A 26,896-nucleotide genomic window follows, 5' to 3' on the forward strand; every position below is an offset into this window, starting at 1 on the left:
ATCCTGTACAAGAATCTTGTTCATTGGTTGACTTTTTTTATTACATTGGTTGCCATTTTGTCACAAGAAAGATTTGCCTCTAGGATGGAACCCAGGTAGGTAATTTGGATTCCGTTTTACCCAGGTGTAATGATAGTTTGTTATCAGCGAGCCAGGTGCAGATTCTGCCGAGTTCAGAGCTGAGGGCTTTTTCAACCTGCAACTGTCCCTGTCAGAGACAAGCAGGGCTGAGTCGTCTGCGAACAGGAACAAGTTGCAGTCACAAGCTGACGACATGACATTTGGATAATTAGGAACAGTAAAGGTCTTCCTTGTGGAACACCACAGCTCACTGGGAGGGGGGGGGGGGCAGTGTACAAATGTGTTCAAATAGAGAAGGCATATGTCAGTGGAATGGGATGTTCTGAAGCCAGATTGGAATTCGTAGATTAGCTTTCTTTCTGCAAGGTACTTTTCGACCTGTTCGTAGACTATTTTTTCCATAACTTTCGAGATGGAGGTAAGAATAGAAACAGGGCGGTAGTTGCCTGGGTCTAATTTGCAGCCTTTTTTGCAGGGGGGAGAGAACAGAGAGAGAGAGAGAGAGAGAGAGAGAGAGAGAGAGAGAGAGAGAGAGAGAGAGAGAGAGAGAGAGAGAGAGAGAGAGAGAGAGAGAGTTGTGATAGAGTTGTGCCCGTCCTGATGACTTGTCGTACAGAACTTGTAAGTCGCTTTGGATAAAAGTGTCAGCTAAATGACTAAATGTAAATGTAAATGTAATGCACCATTCCGGTCCGGTATTTCCCAACCTACTGTGTGATTGGTTCTTGACATGCTTATTTGCTTGTACATGGCACCGAGGCCATGGATCAGCTTCTTACCGTCTTCTGTCTGTGGTCTGTGAACGTGGTTTAGACGTTGAGTTCATTGCTGGGTTAAGTACTTCTATTCTATTCACATAATATGCTTACTACATATATCTATTCTATTCACATATGCTTACCACATGTATCTATTGCTATGTCCACCCATCACAATCACGCAAACTGTCTAACGCCTGTCCCGTCTCCCTGTCTCCCTGAGAGTGGCTGTCCCGTGATGATGACCGGGAGGATGCGACCATCTCTGCACCGCCCGCATACCTCAAATAGATCCGCCATCAGCTCTATTTTTCAATCTTTCAAAATGTTCAGTTGCTATTGCATGCACTTATCTGTGTTTCATTACACATATGTGTGCATGCTTACCAACTGTTTCGCCTGTTTTACTGGAACACTACTATCACCGACATCTAAGAAGGGAGATCCCCCCTTGAACGGCCCTTGCCTGTGGTGCATTTTTTCCTATTGCTAGGTTTTAGTGAGTTTTTCCTTACCTTCGCGTGGGGTATGTCTGGGAGTGTTGCATTTATTTTATTTATTTAAACTTTTTTGGAGTTCATGGTGTTTTTGTTTTGTTCTTGATTTATTGTGATGTTTCTTCTTGACTTGTTTAAAGAAGACGTGTCCGGTCGATGGGGACACGTTGTTGGGCCTTACAAATACATTTTTATTTGATTTGCTTGTAGCAGTGACCTGGGGTGGACTTCAGCAGTAGGACAGTAGAGGGCGCTAGAGTGGTGTAGTAGGATAAGACAGCAGTGGCCTGAGGTGGACTTCAGCAGTAGGACAGTAGAGGGCGCTATACACACAGGTGTACAGAAACATGTGCACTTTTACCGCTGGGAATCTACAGTCTGCTAACACATCAGTCTAATCAAAACATGTAGGATAGTAGGGTAACAGTATATTCAAAAGACCTCTCTATCACATCTGTTTGAATATACCTGCATATAATCCTTCTACATACCTACGCTACTTATACACCTGCATATAACCCATTACCCATATAACTCTGCATTATAGCATGTACAATAATGCTGTATTATATACCCATATATTTATTCTTACCATATATATATATATCCACATCTGTCTGTACATGCGTGCATATAATCTTTTTTACATATCTGTAGATACTATATCTATATCTGTACATATGTAACGGTTGTGACACTGTCACCCTGCGTTGTGTTTAACTTCGATGCCCCGGGGGAGTTTCGAACCCGTGGTCTGCCGCACCACGGGCGACACCACAGACCGCTATACCAAGAGGTGAATTCACTCCTTGGCAACGTGTCTATGTGCACTGGCGGACTCAGGGGGGGGGGGCAGGGGGGGCGACCGCCCCCCCTGGTGCCCCCACGGTCGAAAAACGCGCACTTAAGTGCCCTTTTGAGTGAACGAAATTAGAGGATGTGCCCTATTGGTGCCCCCACGGTTGAAAAATGCGCGCTAAAGTGCCCTTTTGAGTGAAAGAAATTAGAGGATGTGCCCTATTGGTGCCCCCACGGTTGAAAAACGCGCGCTTAAGTGCCCCTTTGAGTGAAAGAAATTAGAGGATGTGCGCTATTGGTGCCCCCACGGTCGAAAAGCGCGCGCTTAAGTGCCCTTTTGAGTGAAAGAAAATAGAGGATGTGCCCTATTGGTGCCCCCACGGTTGAAAAACGCACGCTAAAGGGCCCTTTTGAGTGAAAGAAATTAGACGATGTGCCCTATTGGTGCCCCCACGGTTGAAAAACGCACGCTTAAGTGCCCTTTTGAGTGAAAGAAATTAGAGGATGTGCCCTATTGGTGCCCCCACGGTTGAAAAATGCGCGCTAAAGTGCCCTTTTGAGGGGACGAAAAATTAGAAGGTGTGCCCTATTGGTGCTCTTCCAATGGTCTAAACTTGACCATGTGCCCCACGGTTAAATAATATCACGCAAAAGTGCCCTTTTGAGTGAAAGAAATGAGAGGACGTGCCCTATTGGTGCCCCCACGGTTGAAAAACGCGTGCTAAAATGCCCTTTTGAGTGGTCAAAAATTAGAAGGTGTGCCCTATTGGTGCTCTTCCAATGGTCTAAACTTGACCATGTGCCCCACGGTTAAATAATATCACGCAAAAGTGCCCTTTTGAGTGAAAGAAATTAGAGGACGTGCCCTATTGGTGCCCCTCTAATGGTTAAACGTGACCATGTGCCCCCACAGTTGAAAACATCGCGCTAAAATGCCCTTTTTGAGTGTTGAAAATGAGAGGACGTGCCCATTGGTGCCCTTCCAATGGTCTAAACTTGACCATGTGCCACGACGGTTAAATAATGTCACGCAAAAGTGCCCTTTTGAGTGGAGAAAATTAGAGGACATGCCCTATTGGTGCCCCTCTAATGGTTAAACGTGAACATTTATGCTAAATATGGGGTATGCTTGGGGATAACTATATATAAAACGTTATACACTGTTATCTTCATTTTAAGGGTAAATTGGTTTTGCGGCTCCAGATGAATTTTAGTTTGTGGGGGGGGGGGGGAAATGGCTCTTTTGATAGTAAAGGTTGCTGACCCCTGGCCTAGAGCATGGCCCAGGGAGTGCTTAGTGTGGGGGGTTTTGTTTCACTTCAGGTGCATAAACAAATAAACAAACTTGAAACTTGCATCTGCACCTGCATCTGGGTCTCTGGGCAGAATAGTCAGACAGGCTGGGGTCAAAGCCAGATATACACACACACGCACGCACGCATGCATTAACCTGTTCATTTCTGCAACTAGGGTGGATGGTACTGTAGGGCTGGGCGATTCTTGCTCAAATGTGAATCACGATTTTTCTCTCTAAGAATTGAGATCACGATTCTCTCACACGATTCTTATTTTTTCAATAAAATAATTGATTGCACTCTTTCTTAAACAGACAACATAACATATCAAAGTGCTTGACTTAAACTTAAACATAACATATATGAAAGTGCTTGACTTAAACTTAAAAGTCTATTGTAACATACAAAATAACTCAAGTCAGAATCGTCATCATTTAAAAAAGTTAACTTAACTTTTTTTTTATCTTTTTTAATAAAAGAAATCTTCATAATTTAGAAATGAGGTTGCATAGGTCTATGAATCGAGATCGCGATTTTATTTAGATTAATTGCCCAGCCCTAGTGGATGGCGTGACACTTTTATGCCACACGCTTAATAGTGATTTTTGAAAAGAAAATATATATATGGATTATTGTAACGTGAGTCAAAGATGTGATACTGAGATACTTTCCTGGCATATACATAAAATATAGCCAGCGCTATCCACAAACACAAAAAAGGCTATTTGCAGAGAATTGCGACAAGGGTGACTGGACGGTTAAGTTTTAGACATACCCCCTCTTGAATGTTCAGATGCCAGATGGCTGTAACCCTGCATCCTACTGCTGTGTGAGGTAGGTAATACAGCAAGCTTTCTTTGAAGTTGCAAAGATTGAGTTTGTTTGACCAATTATGCATTACTAAATACTAATGTATGTACACTGCAAGTGTTTTTATTGATGGCAGTATGTTTTAGCCTAGGCTAGTGTAGGCTAGCTTTATTACTACTGTAGCTATAGCTAACTAAACAGGTACATTGCTTAGCTGATTATATGCTATAATGCTAACCTGTGTTCTCAATTTAGAAATAAAGTGTACACATTACTTTAGGATAGTTTGCACAAAATATACCCATAGCACTTTAAAGTTCAGTGTGGATTGCTTTTTAAAGTTAATTTAAGAGTGGTAGTAAACTTAAAAGTGGGTTTAGCATTGGCCTATATTCTATGATTACAGAATGCCAAGGAGAGAGAGAAATCGGAAGAATGTTAAAAAGCATCTGAGAAATGCTGCGAGAGGCAGCTTCTCTTTGAAGAATTGGGTCCAAAGCAATAATAGTAAGGGAGGAGATAAGGATACAGGTATGTATTTGTAAGTCCTCACTACTAGCTACATGTACAAGCTGCTTGTCTCACAGAGCCATGTAGTTTGGATTATAACTGAGAATCTGGTGCTAACATGGTCAATAATGCTTATTTTGGACAGAAAAATGTGTCTTAAACATTTAAATTGACCAACCATAGACCGTTTTTATTCCAATCAAGGCAAGAAGGCTAGTGGTAGTGCTATATGACATATTATTTTATAATACAATTATAACATTGTAGGCTACAGTACAAATATTATATACAGTACAATTATATTACTATTATAAAACTAATATTATTTGCTCCACCTTAGATAAAGACAGTACAGACAATGAAGATGGAGATATTCACAAGGGAAATGGTGAAGAAGTGGAGGAAGGAGAAAATGCAGATGATTGTATGGAGAAAAACGATGAAGAAGTGGAGGAAAGAGAGAATGCAGATAATGCTATGGAGAGAGATGGTGAAGAAGTGGAGGAAGGAGAAAATGCAGATGATTGTATGGAGAGAAACGATGAAGAAGTGGAGGAAAGAGAGAATGCAGATAATGCTATGGAGAGAAATGATGGTGACACAACAACATGTGAAGGGTAATTTCACATCCTCCTCCTCCTCCTCCTCCTCCTCCTCCTCCTCCTCCTCCTCCTCCCCCCCCCTCCACCTCCTCCTCCCCCTTCTCTCTTTGTGAAGTCATGATTTCTGTTTAAAGACAGGGCACCCATTCATCTGGCCTGATAAGTTTGTCAAGGTCAGCGCCGGCTAGAAGCCCTTTTTGGAGCCTCCCAAGAATGCATCGAAGGAGGCGTCTCTATCTCACTGTGTTAAGCCATTACAATATTGCTTTGTCTTCACTTTCACTCTGACAGACCTGTGAATATACACTCTGACAGACTGAAAGTCTGTCCGTATGGGCGTACTGTATTATTTTCTTTTCCAATAAACCTGTATTGTATTCCTTTAACGTGAGTCTCTTTCTGCTCCTGTTTTATTATTTCAGAATATCTAATTCGCAGTGTGACACTGTTTTAGGCTGCTGGATGTCCGTGGAGAACCTGGTGGTTTGCACTCTGATTTAAGGCCAATCTCTTGTCTCTGTATTTCATTTAACCATCCCTAGAGACGTCAAAAATCCACCACAAACAAATAACTTGAATGCTCTCCTGTTGCCATTAAAATATCCCACTGATCCAGCCCATGTTCAGAAGCACAGCATAGACCACCACTCTGATAGATTTGTTGAGATTTGTTGCTCTATTCTGAAGATATGGGAGGGCGAGGGAAGGAAAGAGAGGGAGAGAAGGAGAGGACAGGAGGAGAGGACAGGATGAGAGAAGGAGAGTAAAGGACAGGAGGAGAGAAGGAGAGGAGAGGACAGGAGGAGAGAAGGAGTGGACAGGAGGAGAGAAGGGGAGTATAGGAGGAAAGAAGGGGAGTACAGGAGAAGAATAGGGGAGTATAGGAGGAGAGAAGGGGAGGAGAGGACAGGAGGAGAGAATGAGAGGAGAGGGGGAGTACAGGAGGAGAGGACATGAGGAGAGAAGGGGAGGAGAGAGAAATGAAGAAGCTCAACGGCACTCGAATTAACTTTAACTGTTTTATTAAATAAAAATGTTAAAGGTGTATTGTTCCCTGTGTTTTTATCATATAGGTGTGGTTATACTATTAATCTGGATTGTCTATGTTATTCTAATGTTAATCTTAATCAAGGATGAAGACTATTTCATCATACATGACGCATCATAGCTTTTTGCTTACTGATGGGGTCCCATGTTGTGCAGTAGGTGCCCTTTTTTATTTTCGCCCCCTGCCCTTCAAACAGCCTGAGTCCGCCACTGTCTATGTGTCTTTTAAGGGAGAGTGAGTTTAACTCGCAGTACCGCTACTCGCCACAGTCAGGGTGATTGTGATTACCAGACGACTGCTTTACCTCCTGAGCCACTGTTCTCAAATGATTCTCACCTGCACACCAGAGGAGAACACTGTCAGAGAGGTGTAGCTGGGAAGAGAGGCCTCCGACTGACTTAACATGGACCCTGGAGAGAGAGAGAGAGAGAGAGAGAGAGAGAGAGAGAGAGAGGGAGAGAGAGACACACACACACACACAGAGAGTTAGTACACGCCACACACAGATGACTCAGTCTGACTCAACATGGACCCTGGAGGCAGAGAGACAGTTAGTACTACAGTACGCACGCACGCACGCACGCACGCACGCACACATACACACACACACACACACACACACACACACACACACACACACACACACACACACACACACACACACACACACACACACAAAAGGATTGCGCAGCTTTTTCTGAAACACAGTTTGCTATTCACAGAGGAGGCGCAACGGGTGAAATGAGGTGGTAACTGCGTTCCATCTGCATTGCGCCCGGTGCTATTAGTGCGTATTTAAATGGAGTAATATGGGCGGAACATGTTCCCTTTCTATGCAAATGAGCCTCGTCCAAAAGCACAGTTAAAGCGACGCTCTTTTAAGCGGATAGCAAAACAATTGTGCACTTTTTCATAAAAGCATGAAACTTCTACCATAGTAAGTAAGTTTATACCATGAGGTTTATTTTCAGATGTGGAGGGAAGTCAGATTTGACCTCTGAGGCCCGGGAGAGGTCAAATCCAAGCCCAAAATATTCAAAAATTCATAACTTTGGAACCGAACACAGTAGAAAAACACTTAAGGTGTCATTTCCTACCAACTTCAGGGTGCCCATTCTGTTGGTGATACCTTTGAGACCAATAGCATTCAAGAAAATGCATTTAGATCAATGTGGAGGTCAAATTATGCAGACAACGGGAGGTAAACAGTGCAAAAAGGTAGTTTATTTCCAAAATAATAACAGTAATAATGATGTTAATAATGATTATAACAACAATAATGGCAATAATAATAATAATTATCATAAGTTATTTAAACTAATTTATTATTTAACTTTTTTATATGTTTTTATTTTTTAACTGATTTATACATAACCTTTCATTGGTCATAAGGTCGCTTTACAAAACAAAAACCATCAAGGGACGGAGAAGCAGAGAACGAGTGTGTGTGTGTGTGTGTGTGTGTGTGTGTGTGTGTGTGTGTGTGTGTGTGTGTGTGTGTGTGTGTGTGTGTGTGTGTGTGTGTGTGTGTGTGTGTGTGTGTGTGTGTGTGTGTGTGTGTGTGTGTGTGCGTGCGTGCGTGCGTGCGTGCGTGCGTGCGTGCGTGCGTGCGTGCGTGCGTGCGCTCATCTGTATTTGTGAGTGGAGAGTTCAGTGTTCAGTGTTCTTATGGCCTGGGGGAAGAAGCTGAGCCGGAGTCTCTCTGTTCTTGCAGCGTGTGACCGTAGGCGCTTGCCTGACCGCAGCAGCTTGAACAGGCTGTTGTTGGGGTGGTGGGGGTCTTTCATAATTCTGCAGGCTCTGGATTTGCACCTCCTGTTATAAGTCCTGCAGGGGTGGTAGTGCAATACCCGTAGCACGCTCAGCTGAGCGCACCACTCTCTGGAGTGCCTTCCTGTCCTGTGCTGTGCTGTTTCCAAACCAGGCAATGATGTTTCCAGTCAGAATGCTCTCTACAGCCCCGGAATAGAAGGAGTGGAGTATCTTCCCCGATACTCTGAACTTCCTTAGCTGTCTTAGGTGATAGCGGCGCTGTTTAGCCTTTTTCACCACAGAATCTATGTGTGTAGACCATGTCAGGTCCTCTGTGATGTGGACTCCCAGGTACTTGAAACTGCTCACCCTGTCCACTGTAGCCCCGTTTATCCACAGCGGCGTGTGTGTCCCCTGCTGTATTCTCCTAAAATCCACGATCAGCTCTTTGGTTTTACCACAGTGTCGCACCCAGTGAAAGCATGAAAGACAGGGAGAGTCAGACACTTGACTGGAGTCATTGTGGCAACCATTTGATGAATGGCAATGAACCGGAAACTCGACCCAACACCAAAGGAAACCCACAGTTCGGGCGGCTACGTGGCGTAGTGGGCAAGGCGATTGCCACGAATGACGGAGACGCTGGGCTTGCCTGTTCGAGCCCAGCGCTCCACATTGCTTTCAGTTTAGCTGGCCGTCCATACTAATACACATTGGCCGTATTAGGGGGTGGGAAACTGATGGGTGGGGATCGGGCGTTGTGGACAGCGACTCCTACAGGTCGGTTGGTGCGCCTGCGCAGTAGAATCAGGAAGTGTCGGGGGCAGCGTGAGCCTCCCATGCGTTACTCCTCGCCACTGAGAGATCGAGCTGCGCAGGTGAAAAGATGCGACTGCTGTTACCTCAAGTACCGGAGGGGACTTGTGCTATGTATGACTTGCATCCGGCTTGTGGGAGGCAAGAAACAGCGTTCGTGACAGGGGAGGGTTGAATTGGATGATACGAAATTGGGATGGGAGAAAATATAGAAAATGGGAGAAAAAGTGGACCAAAAAAAAAGGAAACCCACAGTTCATCAGGAGCTATTAAAATGCATGGACTTCATCAAATTCAAATCTGCACAAATTATGTTTCTGGCAATAAAAAAAAATTACCAAGCAACATTAAAAAAAAATGTCATGGCTAGAGAGTGTGTTTATAATTTTAGAGGGACATTAGCTTTAAAGCAACCTACGGTATGTACAACTCTTAAAAGTATGTGCATTGCAGTTTGTGGGGTATCACTCTGGAATGGTCTGGAATGCAAGTATAAAATTAAGCACAAATATCAATACATTTAAAGGTAGCTATAAACAAGCACTTATGGACACATATAAGAGAGAGGAGCTTGAGCAGTAATGTGACTGCCTATTATTTTTTCTCATTTGGATATATAAAAAACTGTACTTTTATTTTATTTTTAATTATTTGTTATATTATTTTTATTTTTATTAAATTATAATGTCAAATATTGTAAGGAAGGGGCAGGGCTTGATAAGTTGTTTTACTTCCCCCTGTTCCTTCTCGAACACTTATTGTATGGAAATAGTCTTTGACTATTTACCTTTTTGTTTTTTAAACTTGTTTTATGTTTCTATGTTCGAGACAAATAAAAATCAAATCAAATAAAAATATTCTGCTAAAAGAAGACATCAAAACCACCACATCTGATGGTGCGTATGGTCACTTTCCTACAACCCTTCTGCACAGCATCTGCCACATGCAGAAGAAGCCGAGTGTCAGCCTCCTCCTGCGTACATGGGGCAAGGCAGGCCACACATGAGTCAGCAGGAAAGCAGAGGACTCCAGTTCCATCTGTTGTGTACAGTTCCTTGCCCTGTGCTAGAGGCAGATGTACGGCTTCTTGTGTCAGGAAGGAAAACAACTCTGTTTTGTTTTCATCACACCGAAGGAAGTCTTTCCAGTTCTTGGGCATCACAGTGAGGGGAGCCACTCTTTTCCTTGTGCCTTTTCCCCTCTTCTGTCTTGTGGAGGATTTCAGGCTGGCAGACAGGTATACATCCCAGACAAGGTCAACACGGGCGCTTACCTCTAGTTGAGCAGAGATGTATGGTGCAAACACTGTTTAACCATACTCCTTGAATGTTCTTGATGTCTTTGGATTCAGCATTTGAACTACAGCTGCACCATCTAGAAAATATTAACTAATAGCTGAATAATACAAAGACTACAAATAAATTAATCAAATCATGTTTTAGGGTACATATCATATTAACAAATCTATTTTCTTGAATGCTATTGGTCTCAAAGGTATCACCAACAGAATGGGCACCCTGAAGTTGGTGGGAAATGACACCTCAAGTGTTTTTCTACTGTGTTCGGTTCCAAAGTTATGAATCTTTGAATATTTTGGGCGGCCATCTTGGATTTTACCTCTCCCGGGCCTCAGAGGTCAAATCTGACTTCCCTCCACATCTGAAAATAAACCTCATGGTATAAACTTACTATGGTAGAAGTTTCATGCTTTTATGAAAAAGTGCACAATTCCTTTGATTCAAAGGCTTAACCGCTGTACTATTTACGTCTTCAGAGATCTGGTGGTAACTAAGCGCATCTATAAAGGGGCATCATTGCCAGCGTCACAGGTGATCATTGCAGCAGTAATTGTTGCCAGACGCAGGCATCGTAATGAGACACAGGTTGCCAGCTCAAGCTATTATTATTTTTTTTTATCTACTTTTTCTCCCCATTTTTCAATTTTTCTCCTGTCCCCAATTTCGTATTGTCCAATTCTACCCTCCCCTGTCTCGAACGTTGTTAGGCCATGCCTCCCACAAGCCGGCTGCAATGTGGATGAAGCCTTGCATCACGTGTCCCCTCCGGTACTCGAGGAGGCAGCCGTTGTGTCTTTTCACCTGCACAGCGCAATCTCTCAGCAGCAAGGGTCTGCGTGGGAGGGACACACCGCCCTCGTCGCTTCCTGATTCTACTGCGCAGGCGCACCAACCGACCTGTAGGAGTCGCTGTTCACAACGTCCGATCCCCACCCACCAGCTTCCCACCCCCTAATACTGCCAATTGTATTAGTATGAACGACCAGCCAAGCTGGTAGCAACGCCGAGAGCTGGGCTCGAACACAGCATCTCCTGCGTTGGTGGCGAGCGCCTTGCCCACTGCGCCACTTAGCCGCCCTTTAGCTCAAGCTATTCTTGATCTACTGGATGAAATCAAGGATGACATTGAGCCAGCCACCCAGAGATCCCATGCAATCTTATTTATTATTTAAACATTGTTATTTAACGTTGTTGGCTTTCCCAATGTTGTCGGTGCTATTGATTGATTGATTGATTGATTGATTGATTGATTGAGAAACAAGATTTTGATTTTGCATCATGCTGGCATTTTTATTTGTGTTATGCATTGCTCTTGCTGCTTGTTTTATTATGTCTTCATTATATAAATGATGAAGGCCGGATGGCTGAAAACGTTTTGTGCGCTATAACAACTTGAAAATAAAAACAACGATATTCCGAGTGCGGTCCCTACCTCCCTTTTTTGCAACTTAATTAATGTTGGACTACGCACCTGTCTGAGCGCAGTGGTTACCCCCTTTTTCTACTAAAATTGTTCATTATATAAAGCACTTTGCACTGCAATCCTTGTATGAAAGGTGCTATATAAACAAAGTTTATTATTATTATTGACTGCACTCACGTTCCAATTGTACCACCAAGCGAAAACTAACATGTTTTTAGAAATAGGAAGCAAACTTATTCAATCAACACAGGTAGTGTGCAAAGCCAGTAATATAATAACAAATGCCACATTGCTGTGCGTAATCTGCCAACGAGAGGCGGCGTACAATCGGGCTCACATCAGAACGCGCACATTTGGCATCTTAACCCTCATGTGAGCACACTACCTCTCTCCCAATGACCTGGAGAGGGTCATCCATGCTTTTATATCATCTAGGCTGGACTATTTGTAATGCCCTGTATGTGGGTCTAGACCAGCTCTCCCTGCGACGCCTGCAGCTAGTGCAGAACGCTGCTGCACGCTCATATGCTCCAGAATAAAATTTAAATTCATAACGTTTCATCGGGTCCATGAGGAGTAGACGCTGGAAACACGGCCAATGAAAAGTTTATTCTGGAGTATATGATAATGCAGGTTCTATTATCTTAACTAAACAATAAATACAACTTTCTCACTAAAGATATTCGTAAATTAGAAAGAGAGAGAGAGAGAGAGAGAGAGAGAGAGAGAGAGAGAGAGAGAGAGAGAGAGAGAGAGAGAGAGAGAGAGAGAGACAGAGAGAGACAGAGGGAGACAGAGGGAGACAGAGAGAGAGAAGGAGAGAGAGAGAGAGAGAGAGAGAGAGAGAGAGAGAGAGAGAGAGAGAGAGACAGACAGAGACATACAGGGAGACAGAGAGACAGCCAGAGAGACAGAGAGAGAGAGAGACAGAGAGACAGCGATATTGAGACAGTACTTTCCCTGCAGTACATATTGAGACAGTACTTTCCCTGCAGTACATATTGAGACAGTACTTTCCCTGCAGTACATGTATATTGAAACAGTACTTCAGGTACATATTGAGACAGTACTTTACCTGCACCGCTTGCATGCTGGTGGTGGTAGATTGACGTGTTGAAGGACGTGGTCAGGGGAGCTTGGGTCTGCGAACAGGAAGTCCCTCCCCCTGACCTCCTTTGATTGCGGAGCTTCTCCTCCCTCCTCCACTTGGCTCTTCGGTTGGAGAACCATACCTGTTAATCATTGGCAGGAGTCAGTCGCTAGATGGGACTACAGTGTCTGGGTCAGTGGCCAGAGACAATAAACTGTAAACAATATAATTGTGAGGATGGGGTTTGGCGGAGCCCAATAGCAGAACACAGGAGGAGAGAGAATGGAGCGTTTTAGGGTGTTTTAATGTTGTTTCCCCAAGCAGACAGTTTGACAAATGGAATGTGCGACAGACAGGTACAAGAATGTTCTTGGGGTTAGGACAGGTGCACTCCTTGTGCAGCACGGGGCAGTAGACACAGGACTGTGTCGTGGGCGAGAGCAGGAGCACTCCTTGTGCAGCACGAGATGTCCAGGTAGAAGGTGTACTGGAGCGGAGGTCCTGGGCACATAGAGAACAAGGGTTAGGACAAGGAATATCAACAAGAACAGGTTTGCAAGGCTTAGGTTTCGTCGTCGTACCTAGGAAGCTAGTTTAACACTCCGACGAGGTCAGGACAGGATCTGCAGACTGAAGTACCATCTTGTTGATCAGGGGATGAGTCACAGCCGTGTTGATTGATGAGCTTGGCAGCGTGTGAATCCGGGGAACGGATGCTGCCCATATATGGGTGTGAGAGGATAAGGGGTGAGTAAGGCTTCCGTCGTGAATGTGGGGGAGGATGAGGAGGAGTGAAAAAGGCTCTCGCCATGATTATGACAGGACCCCCCCTCTACGGGCGCCTCCTGGCGGCCCTCCAGGCTTGTCAGGGTTGGCCTGATGGAAGTCCCGGACGAGGTCAGGGTCCAGAACCATCCCGCTGGAGATCCAGCTGCGCTCCTCCGGGCCGTAGCCCTCCCAATAAACCAGGTATTGGAAGTTGCGGCCGCAGCAACGCACGTCCAGGGAAGCTGGAGTCTGGAGGGAAGCTGTAGTCTGACGACTGAGGGGTTAATGATGGATAGTATTTTATAGGGACCAACAAAACGGGGGGTGAGTCTACGGGAAACAGACTTGAGTGGCAGGTCCCGGGACGAGAGCCAAACCATCTGACCTGGTTGATAGTCGGGAGCCGGGGTCCGGTGGCGGTCGGCGAAGCGGCGGTTCTGGTCAGCGGAGCAGAGCAGCGCGGCCCTGGTGTTCTCCCATACACGTCTGCAGCGGTGAAGGTGCTCCTGCACCGAGGGAACAGAGATCTCCTCCTCCTATGCAGGGAACAGTGGGGGAGACGATGTCCACCGGGATCCCATGGAGGCGGAAGACGTGGAGCACCATCAGGTCCGCGGTCTCTGAAGCAGACGGGAGTTTGGGAAGAGCAACAAAGTGCACAGCCTTCTAAAAACGGTCAACAATGGTGAGAATGACTGTGTTACCGTGTGAGGGGGCAGACCGGGGACGAAGTCCAGGGCGATGTGTGACCAGGGCCGACTGGGAACAGGGAGCGGACGGAGGAGCCCGGCGGGTGGTCGGTGGGAAGCCTTCCCACGAGCACAGGCGGTGCAGGCAAGGATGAAGGCGCGGGTGTCCTCCCTCATGGAGACCCACCAGAAGTGCCGCTTCAGCAGGGATAGGGTACGGTAGATCCCAGGATGACAGGCGAACCGGGAGGCATGGATCCACTGGAGCACCTGGGAGCGGACAAGGTCGGGAACAAAAAGACGGTTAGGTGGACCGTTACCTGGATCCGGCTGGACGCGCTGAGCCTCCCGGACGATGGACTGGATCTCCCAGGTGGCAGAGGCCACCAAGCAGGAGGAGGAGAGGATGGTGTCAGGGTGTGCGGGCCCCCCTTCAGGGACAAACTGCCGGGAGAGGGCGTCTTGGAGCCTGGCCTGTAGGTCAAGGTGAAATTGAACCGGGTGAAGAACAGCGCCCAGCGGGCCTGGCGGGAGTTCAGGCGCTTGGCCGTCTGGACGTAGGCGAGGTTCTTATGGTCCGTCCAGACCAGGAAGGGGATCTTTGAGCCCTCCAGCCAGTGTCTCCACTCCTCCAGAGCCAGCTTGACTGCCAGGAGCTCCAGGTTTCCAATATCGTAGTTGACCTCTGCTGGGGTCAGGCGGCGAGAGAATAAGGCGTGGGGTGCAGTCTCTGGTCGAGAGCGGAGCGTTGGGAGAGGACCGCCCCCACTCCCGTACTTGAGGCGTCCACCTCCACCACGAACTGGCGGGACGTGTCCGGCTGGACGAGGATGGGTGCGGAGGTGAAGCGCCGGCGCAGCTCGGCGAAGGCGGAGTCCACTTTATCAGACCAGACGAAGGGCACGGAGGGCGAAGTGAGTTGGGTAAGGGGTGCAGCGACCCGGCTGTAGTCCCTGATGAAACGCCGGTAGAAGTTAGCAAACCCCAGGAAGCGTTGGAGCTGCTTGACGTTGGTGGGCCGGGGCCAGTCGGACACTGCCTTGATCTTCTCGGGGTCTGCCCAGATCCGGCCGCTCTCTATTATGTAGCCGAGGAACCCGATGGAGGAGACGTGGAACTCACACTTCTCCGCCTTGACGAACAACTTGTTCTCCAGTAGGCGTTGGAGGACCCGGCGGACATGCTGGATGTGCTCCTCCATAGGTTTAGGTTAGGTTTAATTTATTTGTTCAAGGGAGACAGTGTACATTAATAAAACATTTTACAAATGTAAATGCACCCAATTTTTGCCAAAAGGCTAATTTCCATTGGCAGTCCCCCTGCCCTGCCAGAAGGTACAGGCTAAAATCCTGTGTAAAAAAAGGGTTAGCAATAAAAACAGAATAAAATCAAATCAGAATAAAATCAAGATAAATAACATTAGAATAAAAACACAACAAAAGCACATAGACATAGTAGGGATACAGGTCACAATACAGTCATGGACACAAGGACAGAGCACATCATGACATATTAAGAGACCCAGACATAGACAGACGCACCATATCCACACACACACATACACACACAGACACCTCAGTGTTGACAGTTCTGGTTTTCAATTAGCCATTCCCTAACCCTGCACTTGAATGAATGGTATGATGTGGACACTCTAATTGTTTGAGGAATTGAGTTCCATTGGTGGGATGCTCTGTATGAGAAGACGGCCTGGCCAAATACACTTTTTTTAAAGGGATTGTACAGTCCCCCCTTGCCGCACCTCTAGTGTTCCTGGTTGAGGCAGACTTGAGGTTGATGAAACCGGACAAAGGAGGAGGAGCCAATCCACACTTTATTTTAAAAACTAGACAGAAGTTTTGATATAGGGTCAGGTTTTCCCAACTGAGTAGATTATATTTTTTTAGAATGTGACAATGATGGTACCTGAATGGTTTCTTGTCTAGAATTTTTATTGCTTGTTTGTAAAGTGATTGAAGTGGTTTCAGAATGGTGGAATGTGAATTGGACCAGGTTATCAAACAGTATGTGATGTGGGAAAGAACCATTGAATGAAAATATAGCTTTGCTGCCTCGGTTGAAAGGAAGTTTCTTATGTACCTGAAGTTTGATAGGCTGAACTTTACCTTATTGCAGACTTTTTTTATGTGATTTTTGAAGCTAAGGTTTGGGTCTATGTGTAATCCTAAATACTTATATTCTGATACTACCTGTAATTTCTGACCGGAGATAAAGATATCCTGCTCTGCAACTTCTCTGTGGCCCTTGGAGAAGAACATACAGACAGTCTTAGAGACATTCAATTGTAAACAGCTGTTCTTAAGCCAGGATGTGACATTCACCATGACATTAGACAATTTTGTTGCAACCTCTTCTGTGGTTTTAACGTGTGTAAAGATCACTGTATCATCAGCATACATCAGTACATCACATTGGCCACACACAGAAGGCAAATCGTTAATGTACATGCTGAACAGGATTGGACCCAAGACAGAGCCCTGCGGGACACCAGTTGACATACAGATGGCAGTAGATTTATGATTTTCAATTTTGACAAGTTGGGAACGGAATGAAAGGTATGATTTGAAGAGGTTGAGGAACTCTATGGAGAAGTTGAAATTGACCAGCTTTTGGAGTAGAATAGTATGGTTAACAGTGTCAAAAGCTTTCCTTAGATCAAGGAACACAGCCCCCACAACCCCACCCCTGTCCATTGAAGCCTTGACTCTCTCTAAAAAGAAGCATGTTTCTGTTTCTGTTGAATGGTTAGCCCTGAATCCAAATTGCATTGGGTGCAGTGGGAAGGAGCCGTTATTGAGATGATCAGTGACCTGTTAGGCGTTTTTCAAACACCTTGGACACTATGGGTAGAATACTGATGGGTCTGTAATTGGATGTCATGAGAGGGTCACCACTTTTAAATAAAAGGACCACAACTGCAGGCTTCCATGGGTTAGGAAAACTCCCTTGATTGAAACCCATATTGATTATATGGGTCAGTGATAGAGCGGGGAAAAATCAGAATGTCATCCAAATAAACAAAAACAGAGCGGTTAAGGACATCGCGGAGAACGTCATTGACAAGGGCCTGGAAGACAGCAGGGGCGTTGGTCAGCCCAAAGGGCATTACCTTGTACTCGAAGTGACCGAGCGGGGTCTTAAAGGCTGTCTTCCATTCGTCCCCCTCCCGGACACGGACAAGGTGATAGGCATTCCTGAGTTAATCAATGGCAGGGGGTACTTGTTCTTGATCGTGATGTTGTTGAGACCCCGGTAATCAATACAGGGGCGAAGGGAGCCGTCCTTCTTGGAAACAAAAAAGAAACCCGCGCCGACAGGAGAGGAGGAGGGGCTAATAAAGCCTGAGGCCAGGGACTCGTGGACGTATTTCTCCATGGACTCCCTCTCTGGGCGTGAGAGGTTGAACAGGCGACTAGCGGGGAGCGGGGCCCCCGGGAGCAGGTCAATAGCACAGTCGTACTGGTGATGAGGTGGCAAAAACAGCCTCTAAATCATGATAAATTGGAGGAACAGCTGAAAGGTCAATAGGTTCGTTGGGAACAGGAGAACCAGCGACCTCCAGTGGCGGCCGAGCTGACTGTAGACAAGAGGCGTGGCAGTGAGCACTCCAGCTCGTGACTGAGCCTGTTGGCCAGTTTATTACAGGGTTGTGTAGCTTTAGCCAAGGCATGCCAAGAACAATGGGATTATGGGGGGATTTAGTGACGTGGAAACGGATATCTTCGTTATGGTTCCCTGAGAGTTGGAGGCGGAGAGGCTTGGTGTGGCGGTTGATTCGCAAGAGCAACCTCCCGTTTAGACCGTGAGCGTCGGGGGGGAATTGGCAATGGCAGTGGCAATGCGGAAGCGGGACACTACCCCAGAGTTTTCGTCGGCGCCTGAATCAACCAGCGCGGACAGAGGGAGCGATTGACCATTGTGACAAAGCGTGGCACTGAATTGCATATTTGGACCGGAGCTGGGAGCATAATTAAGGCTCGTACATACGCCCAGCGTCACTGTCGAGCCCCGTCGTTTGGGCGAATCGAGCATGCAACGATGGAGTGGCCGAGTTGACCGCAGTACAAACATGCCCCCGTCTTGAGTCTGTGACGGTGTTCGCTGAGAGGGAGGCGAGAGCGGTCAAGCTCCATAGGCTCAGAGGGGCTGTCTTCGGTGCGGACGGCACGCTCAGAGGGAGGAGAGCGAGATGAGCTGTGCAATGGAGGACAAGCTTTTTCACGACAGCGCTCGCGAAGACCCGTGTCCAGTTCTCTGGATAAATTAATTAGCTCGTCAAGGGAAGACGGCTTCTCCTTAGACACCAATTCATCCTTTAGGACATCGCTGAGGCCTTGGCGAAAAGCCCCTCGTAATGGCGTGTCATTCCACTCGGAACCTGCTGCTAGGATACGGAATTCAATTGCATATTCGCTCACGCTGCGATTACCTTGGCGGATTGTGAACAAGCCGGCAGTACTATCCGAGCCCCCAGGAGGATGGTCGAAGACCTTTCGCATGTCGCCGATATATATGCAGAGTACGAATCGCAGAGGGGGGAACGACTGAAGTGGAGGGCGGTTGCCCATTCTAGCGCGGGACCCGTGAGCAGACCTGACAGGTAGGAGACTTTAGATTTATCACTACGGAAGGTCTGTGGCTGTTGCCCAAATACTAATGAACATTGGAAAATAAAGGCTTGACACTTAGAGACGTTTCCGTCATAACGTTCTGGTGCGGGGACATGGGGCTCCCTGTGCGGGGAAACAACAGGTGGGGCGTTTAGCTGGGCAGTGATGTATGCATCAAAATGCTCACATTGTCTGTCTCGCTCCACGGAGCAGAGCGAAAGAGCGCCGAGTTGGGCAATGGTTTCGTCTAGCAATTGTTGAGAGTGTTGGTCTACCAGAACAGCGTGTCCATTGACGGCGTCCTGGATGTTGTTGCCCCATTCTCCGGTCTCCTGTGGTGCTGGAGTCGTCATCGTGGTCGGAGTGTTCTGTGAGGATGGGGTTTGGCGGAGCCCAATAGCAGAACACAGGAGGAGAGAGAATGGAGCGTTTTTTTTTTTTTTTTTTTTGTATCCACTTTTTCTCCCCATTTTTTTATTTTTCTCCCATCCCAATTTCGTATTGTTCAATTCCTGCCTCCCCTGTCTTGAACGTTGCTAGACTATGCCTCCCACAGGTTGGTTGTAGTGAGGACAGAAGCCTTGGATCATGTGTCCCCTCCAGTACACAAGGAGGCAGCCTGTCGCATCTTTTCACCACAGCAGCTCGAGCTCTCAGTGGTGAGGAGTAACGCGTGGGAGGCTCACGCTGCCCCGGTCACTTCCTGCTTCCGTCGCACCGGTGTCACCAAACCGACCTGTAGGAGTCGATGTCCACAACGTCAAATCCCCACCCACCGGCTTTCCCACCCTCTAACACTTGCCAATTGTGTTAGTATGAATGACCGGCCAGCCGGTAGCAACGCCGAGAGCTGGGCTCGAACGCAGCGTCTCCTGCGTTAGAGGCGAACGCCTTGCCCACTGCACCAATCAGCTGCCCATGCGTTTTAGGGTGTTTTAATGTTGTTTCCCCAAGCAGACAGTTTGACAAATGGAATGTGCGACAGACAGGTACAAGAATGTTCTTGGGGTTATATATTAGGACAGGTGCACTCCTTGTGCAGCACGGGGCAGTAGACACAGGACTCTGTCGTGGGCGAGAGCAGGAGCACTCCTTGTGCAGCACGAGATGTCCAGGTAGGAGGTGTACTGGAGGGGAGGTCCTGGGCACATAGAGAACAAGGGTTAGGACAAGGAATATCAACAAGAACAGGTTTGCAAGGCTTAGGTTTCGTCGTCATACCTAGGAAGCTAGTTTAACACTCCGACGAGGTCAGGACAGGATCTGCAGACTGAAGTACCATCTTGTTGATCAGGGGATGAGTCACAGCCGTGTTCATTGATGAGCTTGGCAGCGTGTGAATCCGGGGAACGGATGCTGCCCATATATGGGTGTGAGAGGATAAGGGGTGAGTGAGGCTTCCGTCGTGAATGTGGGGGAAGATGAGGAGGAGTGAAGAAGGCTCTCGCCGTGATTATGACAATAATTAATTCTGAATATAAAGCATATGAGAAAGATAAACAGTGTAAACAATATAATTAACTCTTAATATAAAGCATATGAGAAAGATAAACAGTGTAGACAATATAATTAACTCTGAATATAAAAAATATGAGTAGAACATATGAAATTAACCGGGGTGTGAGTGGGAGGGTGAAGAGAGGGTAAATCAGCTGTCATGGTAGCTAAGCTAACGCAGCAGGTGGATTCCAAGTAGGCCTAGGCCTCAAAACAGTCCCAAAATGTGAAGTTGTGGCAATCCGTTAACCACAGTCACCACTGATGGCGAAAATGATTGACCACCGTTGTAGCCGAGGAGTGTCTGCTCCGAAAGCGATCCCAGACAAGCTCTGACAGTGGGGCGACACAAGAAGGCGAAGAAGTCCATTGTTTTGACTCTAGAGGCGAAATGAATGGAAGTGGATGGCCATAATCACACTGATTTTCTACCAGTACACACATTACAAAAACCTTTGTGAAACACACATTTTCCGTGGGATTTTTATAAACTTTGGACCTGTACTACATAAGACTTCAGGCTATGGAACCGTTATGTTTTCCAGCTCCTACCTCAAAAACAGGCATCTGGCAACCACTAAACAGAAATGTGAGTACACAAAACTTTTACTTCACTGTGTTCAAACCTTTGTTACTCTATTTCATAGCACTCAACGTGATTTTTCTTTATTGTGTAAGAACCGTCAGAATGTTACCTTTTAACAGAGACCAGACTCATGCGTGTGCTATAAGTATAAAGTATAATAAATCACAAATTACTTGGGTATGCAATAGTAAATATAAATAAACTAGCCCCATTTTTGCCCAATCCTTAAACCAATAGAAATTTAGAGAGAATAGAGTAGAACATATGAACTTCTCCGGGGTGTGGACGGGAGGTGAAGAGTTTCCTCACCTGTATCCTCGCCTCTGGTAGATCGATCTTGTTCGCCAGTTTCTCCCTTGCAAAGACGTCCGGGTAATGTGTCCTTTCAAACTCTGTGGGACAGACAAACTCGTGTCAAATGCACACAGTAAGACATTATGTGCACAGAGAACTGTTTATGTCAATAACCCTGTGTTATATTACTATTGTACGAGAAAGAGAGAGAGAGCAGGAGAGAGAGAGAGAGCGAGAGAGAGATAGAGAGAGAGAGAGAGAGAGAGAGAGAGAGAGAGAGAGAGAGAGAGAGAGAGAGAGAGAGAGAGAGAGAGAGGAGGAGAGTACCACCATAGTGTCTTTATACCTGTATCACTGTACATATACAACAACTCTGTACATACATCTGATTAGCACTATTACTCAGCAGTACTCATTTATATATGTTATACACAGTTGAATCACCTGTACATGTATATTACTATTGTACTTTACTGTTACATTTGCACCGTGGTTGGATGCCAAACTTCCTTTCGGTATACTGTACTTGTGCTGTATAATGACAATACAGTTGAATCTAATGTAATGTAATCTATTCTATTATAATCTATTATATTCTAATCTATTCTATTCTAATCTAATCTAATGTTTTCTATTCTATTCTAATCTAATCTAATCTTTTATATTATATTCTAATCTATTCTAATTTAATCTAATCTAATCTAATCTAATCTAATCTATTATAATCTATTATATTCTAATTTAATCTAATCTATTATAATCTAATCTATTATAATCTAATCTAATCTAATCTTTTCTATTTTAATCTATTCTAATCTAATATTTGTATAGTTTTGATGTCACGTCTTGATATCTGAATGAATGAATGAACATTACATTTATAAATTTTTTATCCACTTTTTCTCCTTTTTCTGTTTTTCTCCCATCCCAATTTAGTCGTGCCAATTCCCCCCTCCCCTGTCTTGATCGTTGCTCACATGTGCCCCCCACTGGTGGGTCGTAGGGAGGGTTGAAGAATCTATCGCATGTCCCCTCCGATACATGCGGAGTCAGCCAGCCACTTCTTTTCACCTGCCAGCGCGGACTCTCATTGGCGAGGTGTAACGTGTGGGAGGCTCACACTACCCTCGACATCTCCTGTCTTTGCTGTGCAGGCGCCCTGACCGACCTGTAGGAGTCGCTGTTTACAACGACCAGATTACCACCCATCGACTCCCCTCCCGCTGACTCTGCAAATTGAGTCAGTATGATGGCCGGACCAAGCCGGAGGCAACACTGACAGCCGGATTCGATACGGGTGTCTCACGCGTTGGTGACGAGCGCTTAGACCGCTACGCCACCCAGCCGCCATTGAACATTACATTTATATAGCGCTTTTCTAGACACTCTTTTTATTTATTTATTTTTTTACCGCTGAATTTCCCCCAAGGGGATCAATAAAGGAACACCTTATCTTAACAATGTTACCTCGTTTTGGCAATTTGACTATTGCCACAAAACACGAGCACATAAACACATTGAATAATCATCTACATGCTCAAATACGATGCGTGTCCTGACCCTGTGTCCTCAGACGCTGCATACTAACCCATAACGGTACGGCAGTGGATGAATTAAGTGTCGTCGAACATCGTTCTAATTGGCATCCCGTCTAATTGGCGTCTGTGTTTCCATCGAGGTCAGCGCTCCTCATTAAAGTAATTTAGTCTCTACACACATCGTGACCTCACAGCCGCTTCCACCCCGCTGCACCGCGGACACTGCGTCCGTATTTACCTCAAGGGCCCAGCGGTGCAGCAGCCACATCCAGTCAGGGGCGGCTCTCTCGGTAAAGAAGCAGACTAAAGGTGTCTTTCTGTGATAAATAGGAGTGTAAAGGTACACGAACGAATACAACGGTATGTTAACCACTAACGACCGCCCACCGGGGGCTGTTTTTTTCACAATCTAATATAATTATTATTATAATTTTTTTTTTTTTACAAGTCGATTATTCATTTCAATATAGAATATTCGTTGACAGCCCTACAAGTACAATTAATTACTGCACACTACATCACCCCTGAGTGGAACATGAAAAAGCCAAACTTTCGCCCACTGTACCGAAAACCGTTACCGAACCGTGAATTCAAAACCCAGGTACGGTACGTACCGTACCGTGGTTTTTGTGTACCGTTACACCCCTAGTAGCTAGTTATGGATGGATGGGCTAACCCTAACCCTAGTAGCTAGTTATGGACGGATGGTCTTGTCTTGCATTTCTTTAGAAACAAGGGATTTAGAAACAAGGCAAGGGATTTGTTTTGTCCACTTTTAAAACAGTCACATAAATAGATAATAAATACCCTGACTGTTTTAGTTTGTTCGTCATTATGTAATGTGTTCTAGTGTGTGTCCGAGCAGCAGTGTGGTTTCAAAGTGACAACAGTAACAAGGAGCCAAGCTGACCTCCTGTTGCAGTGTTCTCTAAATACACTTGGGTCCAGACGTTTCCCCTAGCAACAGAACTACAGTGAAACCACCTCTACCGGGCCTCTGATCCAGTAACCAGGGCGAGATGCGACATTATTCAGCTCCAGGGAGGAGAGGAAGTTTGACCTTTCTCCAGAGCCTCGACCTGCTCCTGGGTGAAGCCTAGGTATAAACAGATCTTTCTCCCTCTGCTCCTGGGTGAAGCCTCAGGTATATACTCAGCAAGACCGACGGCTTCTCTGTTACAGTGGGTGACAATATTGTCACAAGGAAAGATGAAATTACCTACCTGGGTTCCATCCTAGAGGCAAATCTTTCCTGTAACAAAATGGCATCCAATGTAATAAAAAAAAGTCAACCAACGAACTAGATTATTGTACCGGATCTCCTCTCTGGTAAACAAGAATACCCTGAAGATTCTGGCAGGAGCACTCATTCAAGGGTACTATGACTATGCTTGCACCTCATGGTACCAAAGCACCTCAAAGGTGCTAAAAACAAGATTACAAACATCACAAAACAAACTGGTTAGACTACTACTTGACCTTACTCCTAGAACCCACCTCACCCCTGCCCACTTTGACAACCTAGGATGGCTTAGAGTAGACGACAGAGTACAGCAACTTGCAATGGGCCTGGTCTACAAGATACACTACACCACACAGGTACAGTGAATACCACGACCACAACACCCGAGGGAGCTCCACAAATCATGTTAAACCCAGATTTGGATCAAACAAGGGACTAAGCACGTTTCACAATTATGTCACAACAATGTGGAACGCCCTACCCACAGCCTTAAAAAGATGTGAATCCCTAACCTCCTTCAAAACCTACGGGAGGCTGCAATTCGAAACTGGCCACCGTAAATGTCCAAACCCCCCCCCACCCCCTCCTAATAGACAGTCTCCTCCCCATCGTATGTATATAGGTGGGTTTTGAGTTTTGATTTAAAAGACTCGATGGAGAGGGCAGATTTAATGGACATGGGGATGCTGTTCCAGAGGTCAGGGGCTGCGACCGCAAAAGCGCGTCCCACCCTAGACTTGAAGTTAGACCTACGGGTGGTTAGGAGACCCTTATCAGCCGATCTGAGGGCCCTGGCGTTAGTATAGGGGGTCTGCTAGGTAAGCAGGGGCCTTGCCATTTAGGGCTTTGTAAACCAATAAAAGGACCTTGAAGTCTATTCTAAAGCGCACTGGGAGCCAGTGGAGGGAGGCAAGTACAGGGGTGATGTGAACTCTCTTCCGGGTACCTGTGAGCAGTCTATATACCTGTATGTCATGTATGTCCCTATGCCATAAATGTCATGATGTCATGTATGTTGTGTATGTCATAAATGTCACTATGAACTGAAAATGGGGGACCCTGATGTAAACAAGACAAACGTCTTTCTCTGGTCTGCATCCCCTTAACAATTGTGTGTATTGAGCCGTACTGTATTGTACCCATTCTGCAATCTGTTAAATAAAGTTTTCATTCATTCATTCATTCATTCATTCATTCATTCATTCATTCATTCATTCATTCATTCATACTGACCTTTCTCCAGCGCCTCGATCTGCTCCTGGGTGAAGCTGGTTCGGTTCCTCTGGAGTTTCCTCTTCAGCTGCAGCCTCAGCTGAGACTCCTCGCCCTCATCCCTGGCCAGGGGTCCGCCTCCTCCTGCTCCTTGACCTCCTCCTCCTCCTGCTCCTCGACCTCCTCCTCCTCCTCCTCGACTTCCTCCTTGACCTCCTCCTCCTCCTCGACTTCCTCCTCGACCTCCTCCTCCTCCTCCTCCTCCTCCTCCTCCTCCTCCTCGACCTCCTACCCCAGCCTCGCCTCCCAGGCCACCATCCAGGAGGCACCCCTCAGATACTGAGGTGGTGAGAGAGGGAGGGAGAGAGAGACAGATGGATGGAGAGAGGGAGAGAGAGAGGGAGGGCGGAAGGGAGAGAGAGACAGATGGAGGGGGAGAGAGAGAGAGAGAGAGAGAGAGAGAGAGAGAGAGAGAGAGAGAGAGAGAGAGAGAGAGAGAGAGAGAGAGAGAATACAAAAAAGGGCAATTAACTTTTGGACACACCTAAAACAAAGTGACCCCCTCTCGTACCATTAGCAAGCCCTGCAGTGCCAAGAGCTGAGGAGCATCAGGAACCCCCTTACCCAGCTGGTCCTGAGGCTGAGTCCACAAACACCTCAGGATCAGAACACATCACCAATCAGAATAAATCAAATTACTACACAGCTAAAACAAAACTACATCACCTATTGGAAAACACAAACAAAAGCACAGCGCAAAATGCAGTGCTATCTGGCTCTAAATCTACAGTACACCATAGCAGATTATTTGAGCATGGTGACTGATCAACAACTAAATGAATGAATGAATTTATTCACACACACACACACGATATATTGCATATACATATCTTCATGTGAAAACAACAACGATGAAATTGTGTGCATGTGCCAGGTCTCCCAAGAAGCTATTTAAAGCTTTTGGAGGGAGCCTGATCACAAATATAAACAAAATATAAACAAACAAAAACATGCAACGTGGGTAGGCTTACACACCTACCTACTAACAGACATACAACATAGATACATTAACACAATGGCGCCCGACCACGGAGATGTCCGTGTTTCGAATCCAACGGTTGAGGACCAACCACGGACATGTCCGTGGCAAGGTTGTTTTGGCTTTTATTCCATTTTAATAACCTACTCGATGTCACGAGCAGCACTGCAGAAGTACCCTACTCTTTGAATTCGAAAAAGTGCATTACCGGCCAGATCCTCTTAGGGGCGCTATCTCGATAATGCAGTGTTCCCTGTGGCAGAAGTTGTCTTGTTTTTTCTGGATCTCCAATGTAGTTTTCTGCTAACATGAAGCGATGCCTATAGCCTGTTACACGGAATACGTTTTGGGACGCGGATTTCAGTGTGCAGTAAAGGAATATATCATCAGCCAATGGACATATCGATCTACCAGATGGCAATCGATAACTGGGAAATCATTTAGGGGATCCAACCGGCCCACGTTAAGATCTTTTTCACGTAAATTACATGCTGATCAGACCTTGTTATGATAGCCATCCACCCGATCAGCGAATGTGGCTACTGAGGCAAACGCAGTTATTGGTAATCAATAATAAGAAACGAGGTCCCCCGCCCCCCCCCCTTTCATGCATTCATGGTGGAC

General features: G+C 46.0%; 1 protein-coding gene across 1 annotated transcript in view; it reads right to left on the bottom strand.

Moving 5' to 3' along the window:
- LOC311235483 (paired box protein Pax-6-like) overlaps window positions 1-26,896 on the bottom strand; it is a gene marked incomplete at both ends in the record, with an annotated part of 35,810 nt that overhangs the window by 5,432 nt on the left and 3,482 nt on the right. The window contains 5 exons of the mRNA XM_084322946.1: window positions 6,736-6,809; window positions 12,764-12,920; window positions 21,256-21,338; window positions 25,255-25,425; window positions 25,549-25,572. Of these exons, the coding sequence (XP_084179072.1) occupies window positions 6,736-6,809; window positions 12,764-12,920; window positions 21,256-21,338; window positions 25,255-25,425; window positions 25,549-25,572 (509 nt within the window). The remainder of the gene's footprint in view (window positions 1-6,735; window positions 6,810-12,763; window positions 12,921-21,255; window positions 21,339-25,254; window positions 25,426-25,548; window positions 25,573-26,896) is intronic.

This window comes from Notolepis coatsorum (assembly GCF_963971535.1).
Source record: "Notolepis coatsorum genome assembly, chromosome: 10".
In the NCBI taxonomy this organism is placed as follows: domain Eukaryota; kingdom Metazoa; phylum Chordata; class Actinopteri; order Aulopiformes; family Paralepididae; genus Notolepis; species Notolepis coatsorum.